Source organism: Vigna radiata, chromosome 8, assembly GCF_000741045.1.
Source record: "Vigna radiata var. radiata cultivar VC1973A chromosome 8, Vradiata_ver6, whole genome shotgun sequence".
NCBI lineage: Eukaryota > Viridiplantae > Streptophyta > Magnoliopsida > Fabales > Fabaceae > Vigna > Vigna radiata.
In genome coordinates, this window is record NC_028358.1 from 10,215,592 (window position 1) to 10,237,547 (window position 21,956).

General features: G+C 30.8%; 1 protein-coding gene across 1 annotated transcript; it reads right to left on the reverse strand.

The window, feature by feature from the left end:
* Nucleotides 1-19,181: 19,181 nt before the first annotated feature.
* Nucleotides 19,182-21,699, reverse strand: LOC106772777 (28 kDa ribonucleoprotein, chloroplastic). Its single transcript, XM_014659363.2, has 4 exons — nucleotides 21,174-21,699; nucleotides 20,619-20,720; nucleotides 20,233-20,505; nucleotides 19,182-19,505 (listed from the first exon to the last, which is right to left on the reverse strand). Exons 1-4 carry the CDS (start codon nucleotides 21,570-21,572, stop codon nucleotides 19,446-19,448), a joined length of 834 nt encoding a protein of 277 aa, XP_014514849.1. The 5' UTR covers nucleotides 21,573-21,699; the 3' UTR covers nucleotides 19,182-19,445.
* Between the last annotated feature and the right edge of the window lie 257 nt (nucleotides 21,700-21,956).

Genomic DNA, 21,956 nt, shown 5'->3' on the forward strand with positions numbered 1-21,956 from the left:
GGTTGCTCGACCTCCTTTTACTAGGGATCTAGCATTATTGATGTTTTCAATAATATCAGTTGAATTTTCATCTTTTAACATGATAGGCACCTGAAGAAGTCTAGTGACTAAGTTTTTCACCAAAGGGATTTGACCACCAACTAAAAATTGCTCATAAATATGATCAACATCTTAGTGCAGGCTTCTTAGAATTAGAACCATGTCTAGCTTATAAATTTTTTGTTGGTATCTTTGAATGAGTCAACCATAAAAAATATCTTTAATTCTTCCACTATAGCGCAAGCCTTTTCTATGTGTGATATAATATCAAGATTAGTCTCTATAAGAGAAGCTACTCTTTGAGTTGCACCAAAGAGACATTGAATGTTATTAGCAAAAGTATTTTGTATCCTTTTCCAAAAGGACAAACATGTCTTATATGGTCTCAAAATTTCTAAGACATCTTTTTCAATTGATTACCATAAAACAACACATAACTAAAAGTCCAATTTCTATCACTAAGGTTTGTCTTTCTTCAAAATAGTAAAGACATCTAAATGATCATAGTATCCTTGACCTATAAACTATAACTCCATGAAAGCGGATCAAAATAAATAATTTTTTCATGTAAACTTTGACATGATACCAGTCGATGTTGCATAGAGAGAGGGGAAGCCATTCCAAATATTTGAGAAAGGAAGGAATAACCTAACTTTTGATGAAAAGAAAAACACTACCCTTGGAGGGAATTGTAACACCCTAAAATTTTAGTGTACAAATAAAATGTATTTACTTCACATAAAAAAATTTCATATCAAACTTATTCAAATTTCATAGTAACAAAAATCACACTATTTGCATCAAGTTATTGTAGTGGAATAAAATATACCATTCAGAAAAAAAAATATCGTAAACTGTATTTTTTCTGACTCTTTCCACTCTTCACGGTTGTGCATCTTCCGACTCTTCCCACTCTTCACATATGTTACACTTTTTATTAATGTATTTATAAGATACAAAGAGGAAACAAAACACTTACCTTAAATCCTAGCCTGAAACATGAAAAAATAAAATAAAAGAAAACATTACATTTCAACATAATATGATCATAACGTTTTTCAAACACTTAAAAAAGTTAATATAATATTTTCAAAAAAATTAATAGTGATAAATATAGGACAGAAAAAAGATAGTATATTTGCGTTAATTTACAAAACTTTAAAAATGATAAACATAATTTGCTCATAATTTTTGTATATAAATAATTTAGAATTAAAAAATAAGGTAATAATTTCCCCCTATCTATCTATATGTGTGTATAATCAATATTTCCATTGATTAATATGGTATTTCTTGTTGTCTCTTGAATCTTCTATTTTAACCATAGTGTATATAATGTTATATTGTACTGGTTTTTTTGAATGATCCCTGCATTCATATCTTCAAACCCTACAAGGAATATGGTTGGGTTTTTAAAGCACAGGAAAGAAATGTATCTTGAGAAAAAAGTACATGATTCATAAGTTGACTTACCCTTTAAAAAGATCACGTGCAAGACATTGTTAGGTACGAAACTCGGTGCTGATAAAGTCTTCTATTAAATGAAAGGAGCGCCTTTGAAAACTAGCACATCATTTAACAACGGTCTTTTTCGGCAATGATAAACTAGTGGTTTAAGTTTTGGCTCAGAAGCAAACCCTAATCACAATATTTTACTTTGATAATGATACTTAGATAATATTTTTTTTACAACATTTGAACATCATCGTGTATTGGTCCATGGTGGTATTTATGATTATTATTATTGATTGTGAAGTAATTTTGAACCAATCACAAGATGACACGTAAATGATATTCAAATATTGTCAAAAAAATATTGTCTAAGTATCATTATCCATTTTACTTTGGATAACATGTGTATTCTTATAAGGTTAAATATTTCTTTTGGTCTTCATATTTGTATCAAATTCTCAACTAGATCCCCATATTTTTTTTTGTCCCAATTGAATCCAAATATTTGTTAATTTGAAGCAATAAAGCCCTCTACGTTAACTTTCCACTAACACCGTTTAAGTGTGATGACATGGATCAGACATTAGTAGGTTATTTAAAGTGATTCAATTACCTGGAATTTTTATTTAAAAATATAGTTAGAAATTTAGAAAACCCAATAAGAGAACCAAATAAGGGTTTATGTTTTTAGAATATGGAGAACCCAGCTTTGGTCGCGCTAGAAATTTGCTTTTCCAGTTCGTCCTCTTTCCTTTTGCGTGAGCCATCAGAAGCTTCGAGCTTCTTCTCCTCTCTGATCTTGCGGACCACCCAACCTTGGAAAACCATTTTTGGCAAGTGGTCTCGCGAAGGCACGACGGAAAGGGGGCGGAGGCACGTTGGCAGTTCTTATTCTTCTTCTCTCTATTCTGATTCGCAACAAGGAGGAAGCTTCCTTCTCTTCCTCTTCTTTTGTTTTTTATTGGGTTCCGTAGGGGCTTCTATGTCGATATCTAATTTTTGCGAATTGGGATTAAGGTTTTCGTTTCAATTGATTTGGGAAATCCTGGGTTCTCTTTGTATTCGAAATTTAGTTGGGATTTTTCTTCCTTGCACATTGGTGGTGAGGGCTTCTGCGTTTTGCGGCGAGATTGGGTTCGATTAGAGACTTTAGGGGGTCATATTCTTGAACTTTTAATTGTGAAATTTGTGTGTTTTTGACCTTTTGTAATGAAGGATATTTGATGAACGCAATTAGGGGTGGTTCTTTCTTGATGATTTTGTGTGATTTTTTTATTGCAACATTAGAGCCAGCAGTGGTGAATGCTTTGCTAACTCATGCAATGTGTTGTTTCAAAGAAATGGAATTGGAGAGGATGTTAGGCACCAACTGAAGGGTATTTTGACAAATTTGTTCTCCTGTCTTCTAAGAGTTTTCAAACTATGTTTCTGATTGATAGAGGATATTACCAATTTTTTTTGCATGATGATTATACTGCTGCATAAATCCATTATTTCCTTCCTGGCTCAGATTAGAATTTCCCTGAGCTGGAACATCCTCAGTGACAAGAAATTTTGCTATCTGTGATTCTTCTGTAATTTCTGACAAGGCTGTGACTGATTTCCTTTCCGACTAGAAATTATCAGTTGATGGCATCCTATTTTTCTCTGGCTTTCATATTCAGTATGTTCTAAGTCAAAATTTAGAGCTCTCCAGCAGGACTTTTTAGTTGAGACAACAGAATAACAATTTCTTCTATAATATCAGTCTGTGTGGTGTCACGTTAGATTTCCGAACATATTTCCTCTTTTTGTGTGGATTTTCTCTTTGAACGGTTTCTTCTATGTCACTAACTATTTTTTTTAAATAAAAATTCCACGCAATTGAATCACTTTAAATGACCTACTAATATTTGATCCATGTCATCACAGTTAAACGATGTCAGTCGAAAGTTAACGAAAAGGGTTTTATTGTTTCAAATTAACAAATATTTAGATTCAATTGAGACAAAAAAAAAATATGAGTACCCAGTTGAGAATTGGATACGAATATAAGGACCAAAAGATATATTTAACCTTCCTATAAACTTTAACTTTCTTAGATCAAACGGTGAATCATTAAATCATGGGACGAGTTTAGATTGAGTGTTTATTGGATTGGGTTATTCGATAACTTAACTTGATAGATAGACTTTAATCTAATAAGATTTAGTTGAGTTTAATTCGTAATTAGGTCAAAGTTTACTCAATCCAAGCTAATTCACTCTTATATAAATTCAGCGATTGGTTTAATGTGAATTATTCAAGATACAATGAGAAGACTCACTTGCATAGATGCGTTATGGACAAAGAGTGTTGTAATTTTTTTCATACAGATTTGTCATGGCTTATTTGTTTGCTTAAAGCCTTAAATTAATTTTTATAACACAATCTTTTTTTAAAAAAAAAGAAGCAAATTTTTAAACATATTTACCTTATTAACTCATTCCAATTTAACCGATTTAAGAGTGGATTGAATTAACTTGAATTTAACAAAATATAAAAACTCAAACTCAACATTTCTCTTTACGAGTTACATATGAATTTACTTAAATACGACTTAACCTAGTCCATAAACACTCCTAATTTAGGTTTTAATAAATCTACTTGATAATAAAATATGTAAGATACTAGAAATTTTAATAATTAGAAAGATATATAAATATGATTAAATATTTTAAGTAAATAGATAAATATTTTAAGTAAAACATGAAATTGTTTGTTAGTTTAAAGGATTTATTTTATTTTAAAAGATTTTATAAAAAATAAAATTTGTTGAATAAATATTTAATTAGAAAAAATATTAGGATCCCGTTATTTTGACACCCGTTTTTTGACACCGACACGTGTCAAGCTCCAATTGGTTGTTGTTTTTTTTTTTAAATTTCTGGCAGGGAAAAAGAATAGGGTTTCAAATAATTGTCATTCCAATTATACCTTTTCATTGTTTCATTACGTTTTCTTTTAGATTTCGTTCTCTCTCTCACGTTGCATTCTCCCGGTGTTTTCGTTCTCCCAGCGTTTTCGTTCTCCGTCGAAATGGAAAGTTCCGGACTGCAGCTTCGTTGGAGTAAGGTAAATGCCTTCTCAGACCATTGTGTTGTAGGTTTGGGTATTGGGTTCTACGTTTGGGTATTGGGTTTGTTGTCGTTTCTTTGGTGTAAATGCCTTCTCAGACCATTTTCTTCGAACCCTTTTGGTTTGTTGGTTATTTTCTTTGGTGTTTTCATTTGAGTTATTTTGTTTGAGCATTTGACCTAAAAGGACAAGTACAGATGATGGTGTACAAAGTGGTGGAATGTCGAACGACGAAGCAGGTGGAATGTGCAACACTGAACAAGGTGGAATATCGCCAAATGCAACAGGTGGAATGTCCAACAACCAATCACAGTTAAAGACTTATGTTAGGATTGGATCAAGAAGGCGTTATAAGAGCCAAGCACTTAGGACACCATACACCGCAAATGTAGTAGTTAGAAAGAAAAGTGAGTAATTATTGTATTAGACTTCAGTCTTAAGACAAGAACAAGACGCTGTAATTAAACCTATTTCCTTGAATATATAGAACATGCATGTTTGGTTCCATCTATTTATGTAATTGATAATTGCAAATTTATTGTGTCTATTATTAAAGTGCTTTATATTTTAATTTGCTAGAGATAATAATGTTTGTGAGAAAAAAATGAAGTAATGCTTGTGATTTGATGAATTTAACTGAATTGGTGAAGATAATAGTGCTAAATTGTGCATTGTAATCGTTTACTATGGCCCTGTAAACGATTACACGAGTCTAACTTATATTATGGACAATCTGTTTAACTGAAGGAGCCACCAGTGAAAATGTAAGGGACCACAACTGCACTTCTGTTGTGAAAATGTGCCCTGTAATCGTTTACAAGCAGGCTGTAAACGATTACGCGAGTCTGAACAAACTTTTGGACAACCTGTTGAAATAAAGGAGCCACCAGTGGTAACGTGGGGGACCACAATTTCTTTTGTCCCAAGTCTAGTGGTTTTAGTTGTAATTTGAGGTTCTTGAGTGAGGAGAGGCTTGAACTTAATGTTCTGGGTCCCCTATGATGTAGGGGGGACCACCCATGTTGAGAATCTTGACTCAAGTGAAGTTGTTCTATGTTTGCTGTCAAAATGTGCCTTGTAATAGTTTACAAGCAAGCTGTAAACGATTACACGAGTCTGAACAAGATTTTGGACAACTTGTTGAACTAAAGGAGCCACGAGTGATAACGTGGGGGACCACTGTTGCATATCAGTGAGTTTTGACCCAAGTACAATGGTTTTAAACGATTACAAGGCTCTTTTTTGTGCCACATGTTACAGGACTTCACCAAAGTGCCCCTTATCAGCCTGGGAGGTCCCCTACCACATCATGGGGTTTCCCAAACATGAGCTACAACCACACATTCACACTTATACAACATGTATAAGTACAGACCACTAAAATTGCCTTCAAAAACACACAAAATCACATGTGGTCCTCCAGGTTACCACCGGTGGTTCCTTCAGTGCAACAGGATGTCCAAAACACCAAACATACTCGCGTAAACGATTACGAGCCCTTGTAAACGATTACAAGGCTCTTTTTTGTGCCACATGTTATAGGACTTCACCAAAGTGCCCCTTATCAACCTGGGAGGTCCCTTACCCCGTCATGGCTTTCCCAAACATCACCTACACTCACACACTCACACTTATACAACATGTACAAGTACAGACCACTAAAATTGCCTTAAAAACACAGAAAATCACCAGTGGTCCCCCACGTTACCACAGGTGGTTCCTTTAGTGCAAAAGGATGTCCAAATCAAAAAAGAGACTCGCATAAACGATTACGAGTCCCTTGTAAACGATTACAACGTCCTTGTAAACGATTACAGTGTTGTTTTTTGCTAAACAAATTGCACCACTTGGCCTAAATTGGTAAGGAACTTATATACATTGCACATAAACAAACCTGAACATCAATCATCAATAAACAATCATTTGTACATTGCACATAAACAAACTTGAAATCAATCATCTTATTCCAATAATCATTCGTACATTGCACATAAACACGCTTGAAATCAATCATCTTATATTCCAATAATCATTTGTACAATCTCTTCATATATAGTAAAAATACAGTGTCTTCATATACATTATTGTATCTTACAATGTTCACTACATTTCTAGACAGGACAACTATCCTACAACAATCCATACACCTCTAGCGCATCCAATATTCTTATGTTCTCATCGTCCAGGATCCAATCATGTACATATTGTTTTCTAATTGCAAGCAATTCCTCCTGAAATGACAAGACTGAAATTCTAAAATTAACCCAATCATCAAACAATAATGAAAGTAGTATTCTGACTTACATTCGTATACTCTGGCATGCTTTTCCCATTGTATTTATCCTCCCCATTCCAAATTTCCACAGCTTTTAACATGATAACTCCACAGTCATGTCTAAAACAATAAAAAGATAACATAAACCACCTATGTCTAAACTAGTGCTCATGAAAACATCCAAAACAGTAAATGGAACCAATTGATGACTAACCCTAAAGCTAATATCATGCCCAGCCCACCGACATACCATAACCTTTAATAATTTACAGTTAATCTCCACAGCCTTACGTAGCTCTAAACACCAACGAAATGGTGTCATCACAATTCGTTCTACATGCACATGTCTCAGTAAGCCATTCATTTCAACAATGACTGATGAATCCATAGAGATTCGAACCCGCCAGTACAAAACATTAAAAAAAAATTATTACTTACCAAAAAAAAAACCAACTATATATAATACCAAAACTTTGACTTACCTTTGGATTTCTGGACGCCATTGCAACTGCACATTTTTCATTCAAATAAAACAATGGTGGATTAGGGTTCACAAAACAAAAAAAAGAATAAATAAAATAAAAATAAAGCACGGCTCGAGAAGCCACACAATGCGATATAGAGTGAAAACCCCAGACAGAGGCACAAAGCCAAAGAAACCCAAAATGCGAAACGTGAAAGAGAGCTTACCGATACACAGTGATTGCGAATGTGCTCTTTTGGTTGGATTTTACGTTTGGATGAGACGATCAGCCCAATGGAGAGACAAGGGATTGCATAGATGAAGTGAATGGAGAGAGGAGCTGAGTGGGAGAGACGAAAGTTCAGAACGAAAGTGAAGAAGAAGAAAAATGAAACCGCCGAAATCAAATTTCATAAAATCACAATTCCAAAACTACCCTCCTCAGCTTTTTCAAAAGGGTTTTTTAATTAAGTTAAAACATCGAATAGAAATTTGACACGTGGGATGGTGTCAAATTTGTGTCAAAAAACAGTGTCAATAAAACATTTTTGAAAGTATTATTAGATATTGCTGAATATAAGTTGATATTTTTAGAAATTGTTATGTTATTAGAAATTAAAAGATATTCTAAGATTTTGGTAGATATTATGGGATATTCTTATAAAATTTTATATATTATAGTTAGGTAATAATAAGTGAGAATAAAATATTACATTTTTTCTAGAAATGTTATACTTATAAAAATATGAGAGGACAAGATTTAGGGGGAAATTTCAATAGAAATGATGACATGTCAAGGAAGAAGGAAGAAAATTTCAAAGGTCTAGTTTTATCGAGAAGAATGAAGAATTGAAAAGTAAGAGGTAGGGAGAGCTTACATTCTTCTTGTTTTCATTGTTACCTTTTTGTTTGTATTTTATATAAGTCTAAATTGTGGAATATATGTTATTTAGTATGATTGTGAATTATACATTAATGTGTTTGTTTGGAAACATATATGTATGTATATGTGTGGTGGCTCAATAAAAGGTAGGGGACTTCACCCTAAGACTTTTTGGGAGAGCGGTGAAAGTGGAACTTGAGGACTCTGCCCTAAGAAAGAGTTGGGGAGTGGACTCTGTCCATAAGACTCCTTGTGAGTAGGAGGGGCATTAGCTCTACAGGAGCGAATGATTGGTAAACTTTGTGTGGTGGTATAATTTATGAATTTCACCAGTACGTCTCTCTGAGAAGATCAGTGGAAAGTGAACTTCGTCTGTAAGACTCTAGGAGTGGTAAGGATCGCTCTTGTGGTGAGCGAATGGTTGGTTCGCTACATCTATGAGTTGTAGTTGAGAACTTGATATTTGTTTATTAGTTCTTAGAGATTGAAAGGCTGAAAACTCTTTGAGAGGGTGTAACAATTGTGAAAGTAGTTTATCAGATGACTTTGTATGAGTCGATGCCTTGTGTTGAGACCATTTGTGGGTTAAATTGGTGTGTAAGATCATGAGTGGTTGCATTGTTGCTTCGATGAAATGTTTTGCGTTAGGATATGATTATGAGTCAGGTTAGAATGTTGGTTGAGGGGTATAATGTGGTTTTTTTATTGTTTAGTTGTGAATTGTGATTGTAAGGTTGGTTGTTTGTATGTTAGCTTAACATTCTATTTTGGTGGTTGTGGTTTCCACATGTGATGATCATACTTTATACAAAAGCAGATGATAGTACAAGTATTGAGGTGGATATAGGAAGAGTGATTGGAGATATTTGAGACAATATTTTAATCTTAGGTTTTTCTTTTTCAATAAAGTCTATTCGTGAAACAATATTTTTTTTGTTTATTAAGATTTTCAATAAAATAAGAATAAAATTTTATTTTAAATTATAAAATTGTGTTAATTATATATTTTAAGAAACACAATATTAGGATGATACAAAATGCAAATAATTTATACCTTTGAAAAGTAAAAATACTTATTATATCTAAATATTTGATAAAAATATATGGTAAAGTAGTTGATAAATAAAAATTGTTTAAACAAATATAATAATTTTAAATTTTTATAATTGTTTTTATTTCCAAATTAATCATTTAAAATGATATATTTTAATTTTAATTATTATATATTTTTATTATATTTTCTAGTATTTTCTTGCTCGATTATGTTTTAAAATATTTTCAATCACAATTAAAATGAAATAAAAAAAATCACATTTTAAGTAGACACCATACTCTCTTTACAAAATTAGATCGAAATGATCCGTGAAAGATATCATTTTGGTCATAATTAAGGATGATATTAAAATTAATTAAACTATTAGCATTTAGTCTAATTAACCATAAATTACCTTTATTGATGTTATGACGTTTCTTACACAAACTTATCAAAATTCTCCTCATCAACATATTGATGAATAAAGATGGTTGCTTTGTAATCTTTCTTCTTATTTTCTTTGTAAAGCACCTTGTGCCTATGTGGAAACTTCAACTAGCATTAGGTATTTATTTTCAACAATTTCTGCAGGATCTTGATACCCAAAAATTGTCTTCATTTGTACACACCACTAATCCTATTTCTTTCCATTGAGAATAGGAATGTTGGTTGAAAACATACCATGTCCCATTTGAACCTTGTTATCAATACCATTTATTAGAGCAAATAATGAAACAATATGCACACAGAGAATACAAAAACAATGCTCTTGATTTTGTGATCGTATATGAGTTGTACAAAAAGTATGTATAGGTATACTTTAGAAAGTAACTAACAACATTTTTAACTGTTTTGAATCATATTGTAACACTTGTATCATGAAATTTTTAATTGTTAAGGATGTTATGTCATATTTTTCTTTCTTTAATGGATCATGTAATGACATGTGTATGGTTGAGTCTGATGATGTGATATAACAGTAATTCTTACTATTATCTGTGATGCAATTTTCTTACCAAATCAACTCTCTTGAATCTTGAAACATGCTTAATCCTCTCTTTTATCTAACTTTGTGAATAGGTTTAGCATAGGTTACACATAGAAGTTTTCATCACTAATTCCTCAAGTTTTGTAGAAAACTTGTGTGCTTTGGAAGAGCATCCAAACTATCAAGAGTGTGAGCCCAAGAAGATCTACAGGAGCAAGCAGATCTGCAGAAAAAGAGAAAAAGATGCAGTGCAGAAAAATCAGGCCTGAGCCCCCCAAAAGGGGGTTAGGGCGCCACAGAAGGGGCTGGGGCGCCCCAAAAGGGGGCTAGAGCCCTTCAGTTCGCATTTTCACTGAAGAGTTGCGCCTGGGCACCCCTGAAGGGGCTGGGCGCCCTTTGATGCGTTGTTTAACTCAAAATATGGTGCTTAGGCGCCCCTGAAGGGGGCTGGGTACCCTTTGCTTCGCATTTTCCATTTAATCTTGGCGTCTGGGCACCCCAGGAAAGGGTGTTGGGCGCGACTTTTTGCTGACATGGCACCCTAGACCTATTTAACGCTCACATGCAACGGGGGTGCCATCTTCTTAGCGGCTAAAGCTCGAAAACACCCTTTTGGACCTGTAGGAGCTGATTTTGGGCAGTGGGAACTCTCATTTCTTCTTCCTTGGGTCTTCATCTCTTCCATTTTCTTCCATTGTAAGATCAAATGGAGATCTTAGTTCTTTTTGTTGGGGAATGATGTAAACTATGAAACTCTTTTGTAAATGCACTTGTTTTGAATGAATATAAGCTTCTTTCATTATTTGCTAGTATTTATTTCCTTTGCTTAAAGCTTGTTGTGACTTGATCAATCATAACATGATTCTAAGGTTTGCTTAATGTTGTGAAATGTTGTGTGAACCTTGAACTGGACTAAACACCTAAGGGAAATTGTGTCTAGGGATAGAGCTTGGACCCTTAGTTGTCTTAAACCTCTAATTTTAATGCAGATGAACTTGTTAGGTTGCCAAGGGATTGGGTTTGAGTAAATGAGTAGGTTGACAAGAGCATTATAATGAAGAAGTAGTTATGTGCATTTGCATGAGAGTGTAATAATTGAAATCATTCTCCAACATCTCCATACATATCATCTCTAATCATTTCATTTTCAAGTGTTTTAACCCCAAGAAGTTCACTTTATCATTTATGCATTATGTTTATTTTCATTGCACCAATTCACATTAAAGGGAATTATTCTTTAGTCTAAATTAGTTAGAATATTATACGATTGTAAAGTGTTATACAAGTCTCTTGGGATACGATATCCAGTCTTACCAGTTTATTACTTAGAACGATTTGGTATGCTTGCCAATGAGTTAACAATGTGTTTATCGTATGAGTCTTCATGGATCATCTAATGACATATGTATGGTTGGAGTGTCTAATAAACTGAGTTTGATGTTGTTTTATTTTATGCATTTTCAACATATTGTTTCAATTATTATCACATGGTTATTTTGTTTAGTCAATCAGGGTTTTCTATTATTTAGTTATGTAGTTAGATCTAGTTTATATATAGTTTAGTTTAGTCAATAATCAGTGAGAGGGATGGTATGTATTTGTGTAATTTGAATTGATAATCTTAGTAATGTGTTCATGTTTGAATGTGTATTATCAATGTAATCGATGTATTCTATATTAGTATGTGTTATTCAAGAACTATATATATATATATATATTTGATTCTTTAGCCAATATAAAAAATGTTGATTATACCATACTTAAAGTTAATACTTAAAATAAAGTTATAATTAATTTTAAAATGTATTGAAATAGTCATACAAAATTTTAATTTATAAAATAAATTCAAGAAAACTATTATAGATGCATACAAACCAAAAGTGCATTAATCTTTACATGATTGGTAAAAAGTTATAAGAAAATCGAGAATAGTTAAAAATGCACCAAAACCTATGTTGAGTGATGCTTTTATAGTTAGTACCTAAGACCTAGGTATGAAAAAGGCATATACAATTAAGCAACCCAAGTTGTCCTTTATTATAAATTTCAACTCTATGAAGAATGAAGGGAAACCTTGCCAACTCTTTACCAACACAATGAATTCTCTAGTTTTGAGTGGGAGTGATCCTATAATAACAGTACCACCATTTCAGAAGATCTCAACCATTCATTCATTACTATTTCTTTTGTCACAAATAAATAAATAAATAAAACAGAAGTTAACGGTAGAATGATAGAAGAAGTTCACAATCTCACGTTGTTTCCCAATGCAGAAAATCCGATTCCTAGTTGGAGTGGAGTTGCCAAACTTGACCCCAAAGTTATAGTCTTATAGATGTGATGTGACTTTAGTGACTCTAGCAAGCTGTGGTATTTTACCTTAAAAATAATTCAAGATAAAAGTTATTTTATTTAAATATAAGTGAGTAAAAAATAATTTGTATCAAAAGTGTTATTCTTTAATTTTTGTTTAAAATGATTCCATGGCATTGTTTATTGAGGTTGGGAGTAATTCAAGTTAAGATGACAAAGTTAATCTAACTTCAAGAATTATCATATCTAGCATCATTCTAGGTGGTAAGTAGTTTGAAATTAGTGTGTCTTAAAAGAAAATAGAGATTTTGTTAAAAAAAAAGTTGGTAGAAACCAAATTGTTATTATTCCTTAGAAAAATTTGAATGCAAACTTTGTTCATTTGCATTTACATATACTTTTGATAAAACTCATCTTCTTACATAATTTTGCAATTAACTATTATGTATTTAGTTTCTTATACATTTTATATATGTTTGTATATCAGTATTTTAATTATTTATCATATTATCTATAATTATGTTTGTTATTATCAATACTTTTGCTAATAAAATTTCTCATTAATACTAATTACAATATTTTAATCTAGAAATGATTGCTAAAGTTAACATTTAACCTAAAAATTAAAGTAATACTGTTTTTCACCAATGTTTTATTGGAGCATAGTTTTTATATTTCTTATGGTGTCCATGTACACCATAAAAAGTTAACACTAGAAAAGAAAAAAAGAATAGGTATGGAAATATTTCTTATATTAAAAGAAAAAAGAGAGAAGAAGAATAATTAAGAAAATTTAAAGTTTTTAACCACAAGTTTAATATTAGTGATCATATACATTCTTAAAAGTAAAGAATGGAAAAATATAATAGAAAAAACACTATTAGGTAGAATCTTCGGAACACAAAAGGTATTCAACAATGTCGTTTTAAGGTAATCTTTTCACACTGAAAAAAAAAATCAGATACTCAAATGAATAGTTAACCATATGTATTTAATATTTTTATTTTGTTTGATTAGTCTCATTTATTTCCATTATACTAATATATATATATATATATATATATATATATATATATATATATATATATATATATATAATGGAAATACATGCATTAATATCAAATTAATAATTTATTAATTAAACAATTTTAAAAACTCCAAAAGTATATGTTTTACATTAATTATGAAAACTCCAACATTTGTTGTTTTAAAAGTCAAATCTTTACTCAAAAAAAACGTTGAAAAACCTAATGACTAATATATATATATATATATATATATATATATATATATATATATATATATATATATNTATATATATATATATATATATATATATATATATATATATATATATATATATATATATATATATATATTAAGCGCGTGCTAAGTGAGTCAATGTAGGCGGCGACATCACAATCATTGTCCATAAAGTTGTTATTTAATAATTGAAAAAATGGGTTTGAAGATAAAGCATATTAAGAAACCACCAACAACTTTTGATAAGTTTAATAATATACAACAAAGGAAAAGTTTATTTTAATGATTGATTGTAGAAACATAAAAAGTAGAAGCATAAATAAGATATATTTAGTCATTTAGTAAAATGGTTTTGTAATTAATTATAGAGATACGGTTTACAAAATCATAAGAATTAATTTTGATTGATTAAGAATTCATATTTCATTTGAACTATTAATTAATATTTTTAATTGGACTACTAATCAATTTAAAATTTTTGGAAAATCGAAAAAAATAGTTTTATCCTCACGTGGTTATTTAACCTTTAAACAATAAAGTGTATTTAATCAACTTAATTATACAAAAATTACCACTTAATTAATAACTCAATGGTCAATAATACTGATGTTGATATATAAACTTATAACTAATTATTTTAGTATTGACCTAAAGGAGTGATATATATAATATTAGTATTAATTTTCGAAATGTTATATATTATTGTAGTTCATTACATTAATGATATATAGGTGGATAAAGATTATCAAAGGACGAGTTTTAAATTGTAAAGTGAAAAAAAAAAATTATTGCATGTCAAATTGTGTAAGTTTAAAGTATCCTACCAATGATAGGGGTATATACTGTTTTATCTTATAATGAAATAAGTTGGTAAAATGTACTAAAAGACATTAAATGCTTAATAAAATAAACTTAAGTTGAAGTTATTGTATAATCGTTAAAAAAAACATTATACTTGTTTATCTATCTTAATTAAAATTGTTTAATTAAGCTTAAATTATTTTATAAAAAAATAAAATAAACTTAGGTTCTTAGAAGAAAAGCAAAGAGTTAGTGGGGTTTGGTTTTCAGGAATTTAATCTTAGGTAACTTATTATTCTATATTTTCATTGCCTTTTCTTCATAGGGTAAATTGTCTAATGATAATGTGTATTTAGTGTGTCTAATGGACATCATTTACATACTAAAGCATCATCATCTGTTTGTGAATTAACGTGTGAGTGCAATTCGTGTTGATTATCCATATAGTTTGTCTTTTATTGTTTGATTATTTTCTGCAATTATTATGTTTGTTTTTGTATGTTTTCATCAAGAAAAAGTCTATAAGGATCATGTTCATTTTCTCACAATCTCTGTCATTCTTTATGCATTATTTTGTGTTTACTAGATTGTTTAATGTTGAATGTTTTTGTTTTATTTTTTTTTTATACTTTACAAATTCGTAATAAATATTCAATTATGATTTATTTAATAGGTGATTCTGACTCCCTTTTATATTTTCATTTTGTTATAAAGAAAATTATTACGGAGAAGTTGAAGAACATTACCAACACAATCACAATTAAGAACTTTTCTGGAAATAATAATCGTGATGCATCATGATACTTGCTTTGTTGAAAGAATAGATCTTCTATATTTCCCTTTTTAATGTGATGATACATATGTAGAGGAGTCAGTTCTAAGAATTTAAGTAGCGAAAACTCAATCTTTAATACTTTTGTCTCTTTTAGAAAAAAAGTTATTTAGAATGTTGTTAGTGAAGAATTTATTTTCTTTTTTAGGATTGAAGTTAGAGAAGCTTTTTATAACAAAGTCTATGGAAAGTTGATTCTTAAGAAAAACTGTTATTTGAACTTTGTATGACCAATGATTCATTGTTGAAAGAACATTTCGATAAGATTATGGAACTAAAAGATATGGGCATAAAGATGTACAATGAGGATCTTATAGCAATATTTTTTTGCAAGTCTCTATGTTTGTTTGAGAAATTTGTTAATTTCTTAAGCATAGGTACATATGTCACCACTTTAGAAGAGGTGAAGTTGCCTTTATGATAAAGAATTTTGACATTGGACTTTTGGGAATGATGATGAAATTGGTTTGTATTGATTTATAATGACTACTATTACAAGGATTACATGAATAAGAAGATAAGGAGGGGAGGATGTTAAGGCAAAGACAATCTAATACATGTCTAGATACATTAGACTATCTATCAGTGGAAAGTTTTGATAATAACAAAATATGAATGGGTAATTGAATTAATCTCTAATATCTTATGAACCTTCTAACATGTGTTTATCAAAAATACATTTATAAAAAACTTTCCAATATTCTCCTTATAAACATGTGTTCAAAGCTAAGTCATAATCAGTTTTGTATTTGAGATCAATATACACATATGATATGACGAATATTTGCTCAAATAAAAGTATATGTGATAAAAAGAGTGACATCAAAAGCATTGTATGTTAAAGTTGATATATTGTTGCATAAATGAGAATTTACCTTTTGATACTTAAAGAATTCAACAAAGACATTTGGATATGAACATGTGTGGCAAACTAATGCAATTTCTTATGAATTTAAGTAATTTTAGAAGAATCAAAGTTCAACAACTTAAGTCCCAAAAATCTAATTTGTCTTATAGATCAAATTGAATCATGTAATGTTATTAGGTGACAAACATGCATCAATATGCTTTATTTGGTTAAAGAATCCTAATCTTAATGCAAAAGTCTCTTCACCGGGACATGAAGGATTCACCTTGAGTTAGAGTGTTTTTAGTTCTAGGTTGTAGACATGGATTTAGGATTAATTTAGAGTACTTTCAGGAACAATGAATAAAACTATATAATTCAATGAAACAATAATCTATTAGCAAAAAGAAAAAGATGGACATATTGCTTCAATAAAAGATTTTGATGATTATGTTTAATGGAGAAGTATTGAAGATTTAAAGGATGCTTGAATTCAACACATATACTAAAGTCTTAAAGATTTAGGTGTTAAAGTCTTGTAAATTGTGTAATATATTTAATTTAGTAGTTCAAAAGTCAACAAGTAGAACTCAAGCAGCAAAGCTCTCAAGAAAAGTTTTATTTTTCATAAAAGACTTTGTGATAATCGATTATCACTAAGGATTATCTATTATCACAGTAAGAAATTGATATTTAAAAACATTTATGAAATAATCGATTATCATCAGTGACAGTTACGAACTTGACTCAGTTTTCTGACATATTTCAAATGTAAGAGTCTATAAACACTTAACTTAAACCTAACTTAAAAGAACTTTTTCACTAAAAGTATTAGAGTTGTATGCCTAAGGGAAAATCTTCGTGTTTGTGAAAAAGAGAGTCTGTGAACTTGGTGCTTGTAGAAGGAAGTGCTTATCTTAGTGGGTCTAAGTGGTGAAACATATCTACAAAGCAAAGTTAAGTTGTGTTCATCCTTTTGTTGGTCAAAAGGAAGTGTTGTTCATCTCTTATTTGTTAAGAGAGGTGTTTTATGGACTTTCACTTTACTTCATTATTGTAACTTGTTTATTTATTTTAGTTGATAAGTTAATCCCTCTTTTTAGAAAGATTAACAACTGGACGTAGGGTCTTTTGATTCGAACTAGTATAAAATATTTGTTCAATCTTTCTCTTTTCCTATACTCTTTATTTCTATTGTTGTTATCGATTTTATTTATAAAATCAATTTATAAAAAAGGGAAGATTTTTAAAAGGCTTAGTTTCTAAATATCCTAATAATTTACCCCCTCTTGGTTGTTGTGCATACTCTTTAACATTTCGTTGGGTGTTTTCTACATAATCATGCTTAAGAACTCATTTCTGAAGCTTAAGAACTCATTTGTGAAGTTCAATCACAATACGTTTTATCATATTGACCTGTTTAATTACAAATCCAAATTGAAATATAGGATTTTATAATTATTGATTAAATCTTTATGGATATGACACTTGATACTATAATTGAACCAATGAACTTACTAGTGTAATTGCTGAAAAGTCATCAAGGAATAATTTGATATGATAATAAATAAAAAAGTGTAAAGAAAATACATTTAAACATAATAAATGAAATATTCACTTGCACGTTTATATATATATAACCAAAAGATTCAATATGATAGTTCAATCTTATGTCTATTATAAGTTTGATAGGATAAAGTATTATTTCTAAACCTGTGATGTGATGAATAGATGGGTGATGATAGTTGTCATTGTTGTGATTGTTACTATATACTCCTTCACTTAGAGAGGTTAGAGGATTATAATGGTATTTTCTTCTTTATGAGACCTCATTATGTTTGGTCCTATTTTTCTCCCTTGCTTATTAATGAGTTAAGCAAATATGCCTCTTATTTAATTAATTTGGAATTTCCTTTTTATAATTTTCTTCTCTAAATTTCTTACCATATCCCTTAAGCTCATACCTTCATGGTCTTTGGTGCCTTTACAGCTTCCCTACACACTAGAATAATGACTATTATCACTCATTTTTTTATTAATTAGAAAATTTTCTCAAACTTCAAATTGTTTTAACAAAAATGGAGTGACAAAATTTTGAAGTGATCATTTGTATGTACCCTAATTAAATAAGTGTCTATATATATATATATATATATATATATATATATAATATCTTTTTTTATTAAAATTAGCTTTTTAGAAAATTAAGATTGAAATACTGTCAATTCTTTATATTTGATATTTTTTACATTTAATATATAGGATACATTGAGTTCTTCTTGTATCTGGGCCTAGATAGAGGCCCAAAGTTGGTGTAAATTGGAGCACAGTGATGTCTAAAAAATTAAAAAAAAAAAAATCTAAACAAATTTGTGCACCCTCTACCAGACTATGAAAAAGAAGAAAAGAATTTTCTAATATTTTAATTTCCAAAGTAGCATAATCTTCTTCCTTAAAGTGTTATCTTCTTTTATCATCCTATCCATGAACTTTGAACTTTGTGGTTGAATATGGTGTACTTTGGTAGCTAGTTATTAGAGGATCTCAACATTGACTTTATCTTGTTGATTCAAGTATTTTGGAGTTTATTTTTATTTTTATAGTTGCATGAAGTCTCAAAGTTCTTAGATTTAGAGCCTCTTTCTCAATTTTTGAGTTTTTACCAGAAAATTTTGCTTTCTTTAGCTCATGGCGATTAAAAAGCACAATGACATTTCTCACATTTTCTTGGAAACCAGATGGTAGTAATTGATTCACTATCATTATTGAAATCTTATAAATCATGTTCTAAACTTCTTTCGTCCGAAAGAGTGTGGAATATATATTTAGTTCAACAGTTAAGATGAAAGTAGTTTGAAAAATAACTCATTTGTAATGGTTTGCAGCAATGAATAGGTATTTTTAAAGTTTTTCATTTCATTGGCCAATGTTAGTAGTATCAGCAAAAAAAATGTTAAAAACAATATAATAGCATTGTGGTCAGCAGATCTACTGAAAATGGGAGTAAATAATTTATACAATACACCACAAGAAATGAAAAGGAATTCATCATCAGATTGCAGCAGTTATGTGCATCATGGTTGGTATATAAGCATCTCCTTCTCTTTTTTCTATGGCACCATTGTTCAACATTTCTCATCTCATACTTCCCAGCTTTCTATTAGCCTTGTGCTCGTTTTCCTTGAGCCAAACTCACACGCATAGCCCTTCCTTCTAGTTCCTGATATCAATAACCAAAATAACATTCATGTTTTGCATCTTATATAAGCAAATAAATCTGCACTATGTGTCAATCACAAACCAACCTTCATAATGAGTTTGGTAACTTTAATAATGATAATCTTAAAAACCATACTAATGATGGTTTGTGATTGAATGAATGACATTGACAAACTGTTTTACTGGTTTTATAGTGAGTGTATGACTACATAGTCCAATAGTTTCATCAAACAACAAATCTTATATAAATTTTGGATGATTATAATACTATCTTAAGAATTAGATTTTAAGTCTAACTCAATCAAATATGTATCAAATCAGTCTCATCTATATTATTTCATACTTGTGGACTCTTTGAAGGTTGCAAAATCTCTATATCTGGATGGCAACTTGGTACATATTTCATTGATTTCATTAACGGCTGGGACTGATTTGATACATTTTTTATAACTTAGGGACCAAAGGTTGATATTTTTAAAAGCGGAGACTAAACTGAACACCAACTTATAACGTAGGGACCAGAAAAAGATTTAAACCTTGTATCTATTTATATAACAAACTCGTTTCTTTTTAGTCGACGTGGGATTTCTAACACTTCAAAATTTCAACTCCGGTTGAAAAGTTGTTATAAAATCACCTAAAGTTTTGTCTATAGAAAAGCCATAAAATATTTCTCAGTTTAGAAAAGCACAACCAGTACAAGAATGAAGTGCTGGGGAGTAAAATACCACATCATTCAAGGCTTCCAGAGCAGATTCCATCTCTGCTTTTGTTGAAAAGCAAACAAATCCATAGCCACGTGACCTTCCAGTTTCTCCATCATATAAGACCCTAGCTCCAACCACTGTTCCATATTCTTGAAAGGCTTGTGTCAAAATCTCATTAGTTACTGACCATGACAGATTCCCGACAAAGAGTTTATGCTCAGTTTCAGGGTACAAGGGTTCTTTTGGCTTTGGTTTGTTAGAGAAGTTCACCCTCAGGGTTCTGCCCATGAATTCCTGTGAAGTTACATTCACAAAACTCAGCATGCAAAAGGGTATCATCAGAACAAACCAATTAAACATAGCATGTGAGATAATGCTGGAGAGAGGAATGTCACAGTAATCCTTACTTTTCCGTCAAGATTTTCTATCACTGTATTACAGTCTTCAATGCAACTCATTGTCACAAATGCAAAGCCTCTACTTTTTCCAGTGTCCCTGTCGTATAGAACCTAAATATATATGTATATATATAAATCATCAACTTTACTGAATCGTTAAATGCAACTTGGATCAATGAGTTGCAAGTTTGAGAGATGTATGCTAGCATAGAATTTTGCTCTATGAAGTGACAACATGCAACACAATCAATTGAACGCTGCCATATGTTCATAAATCAGTGGACACAATACAACTTCAAACCAAGAAGAATTTAAATAAAAGAAATCTATAAATTTACTCCCAGTATACAATCTTATAGAACTCATGCATCCAATTTCAAGCTGTATAATTTGCTCAAGCAGATAAAGGCCTAAGAGTATAAGAATGAGTATATAGTTTATGCCCTCTTTACTCTATCTTTTCAACCATAAATTGTGTGAATTTGTTGAGTTATACCATAGATTGTGTTGAACTTTTTAGCTTGACAATTTATAGATGTTAAACTCAATGAATTGCATAAATACCTCAATTAGTTCTGCGCTACCATAATCCTGAATTAGCCCTGCAAGTTTGGCACTATCAACACTATAAGGCAAATTCCCAAAATAAAGCTTAGTGTCAGCAAAGGATTCATCTGAGTCTTGTTCTGCCACCACTTCCCCTTCATTCTCTTCTTCAACGAAACCAGCATCATCCGCAGCAACCAGCTCTTCTTGTGCAACAGCAGCAGAGATTCTAGGCCACCACAACCTATGCGACATGGTACCTCCGATGGACAAAGGTTCGACCAAGTGTGACATGCGGTTTGACGGCATTGCTGTCATAAGGGGATCCATCATGGAGCAGTGCTTGGAACGAAGACATTTGATGTTGTTAATGGAAGAAGAAAACAAGGAAGCTATGCCTGCAGCAGTTGCAGCCATTTTGTGACCGATGAAACACAAAAATGTTACATTAAAAGATGATCATTTCAGTGTTTATGACATGATGAGAGAGAGAGAAAGGGCTTGTTCTTATGCTTGCGTGGCATGATTGTGTCCACTGTCTAGTGTTGTTGGTAAGAATGGATATGTCAAGATAAGATGAGTTCAAGTCCATAGCATATGCCCAGATATATATAAGATCAAATGTCTATAACTTTTCGCTATATATATATTTCTCTCATTTTAACTGCAATATTTTGATTATGTGAAAATTATAAATAATTTGTATAGTTAGTTTATTAGTTTTAAGGTTCGTGTGAGAATTTTCTCAATCAATATGCTTCAATATTAAATATTAAATTGTTTTCACTTCATCAGATTTTT

Excerpts from the sequence above, each read along its gene's own strand:
- LOC106772777 (XM_014659363.2), bottom strand. The coding sequence starts at position 21,572 with ATGGCTGCAACTGCTGCAGGCATAGCTTCCTTGTTTTCTTCTTCCATT. Across the intron at positions 20,506-20,618 it reads TAGAAAATCTTGACGGAAAA|GAATTCATGGGCAGAACCCT; the intron begins GTAAGGATTACT and ends GTAACTTCACAG. Across the intron at positions 19,506-20,232 it reads TGGAAGCCTTGAATGATGTG|GAACTAGAAGGAAGGGCTAT; the intron begins GTATTTTACTCC and ends TATTGATATCAG.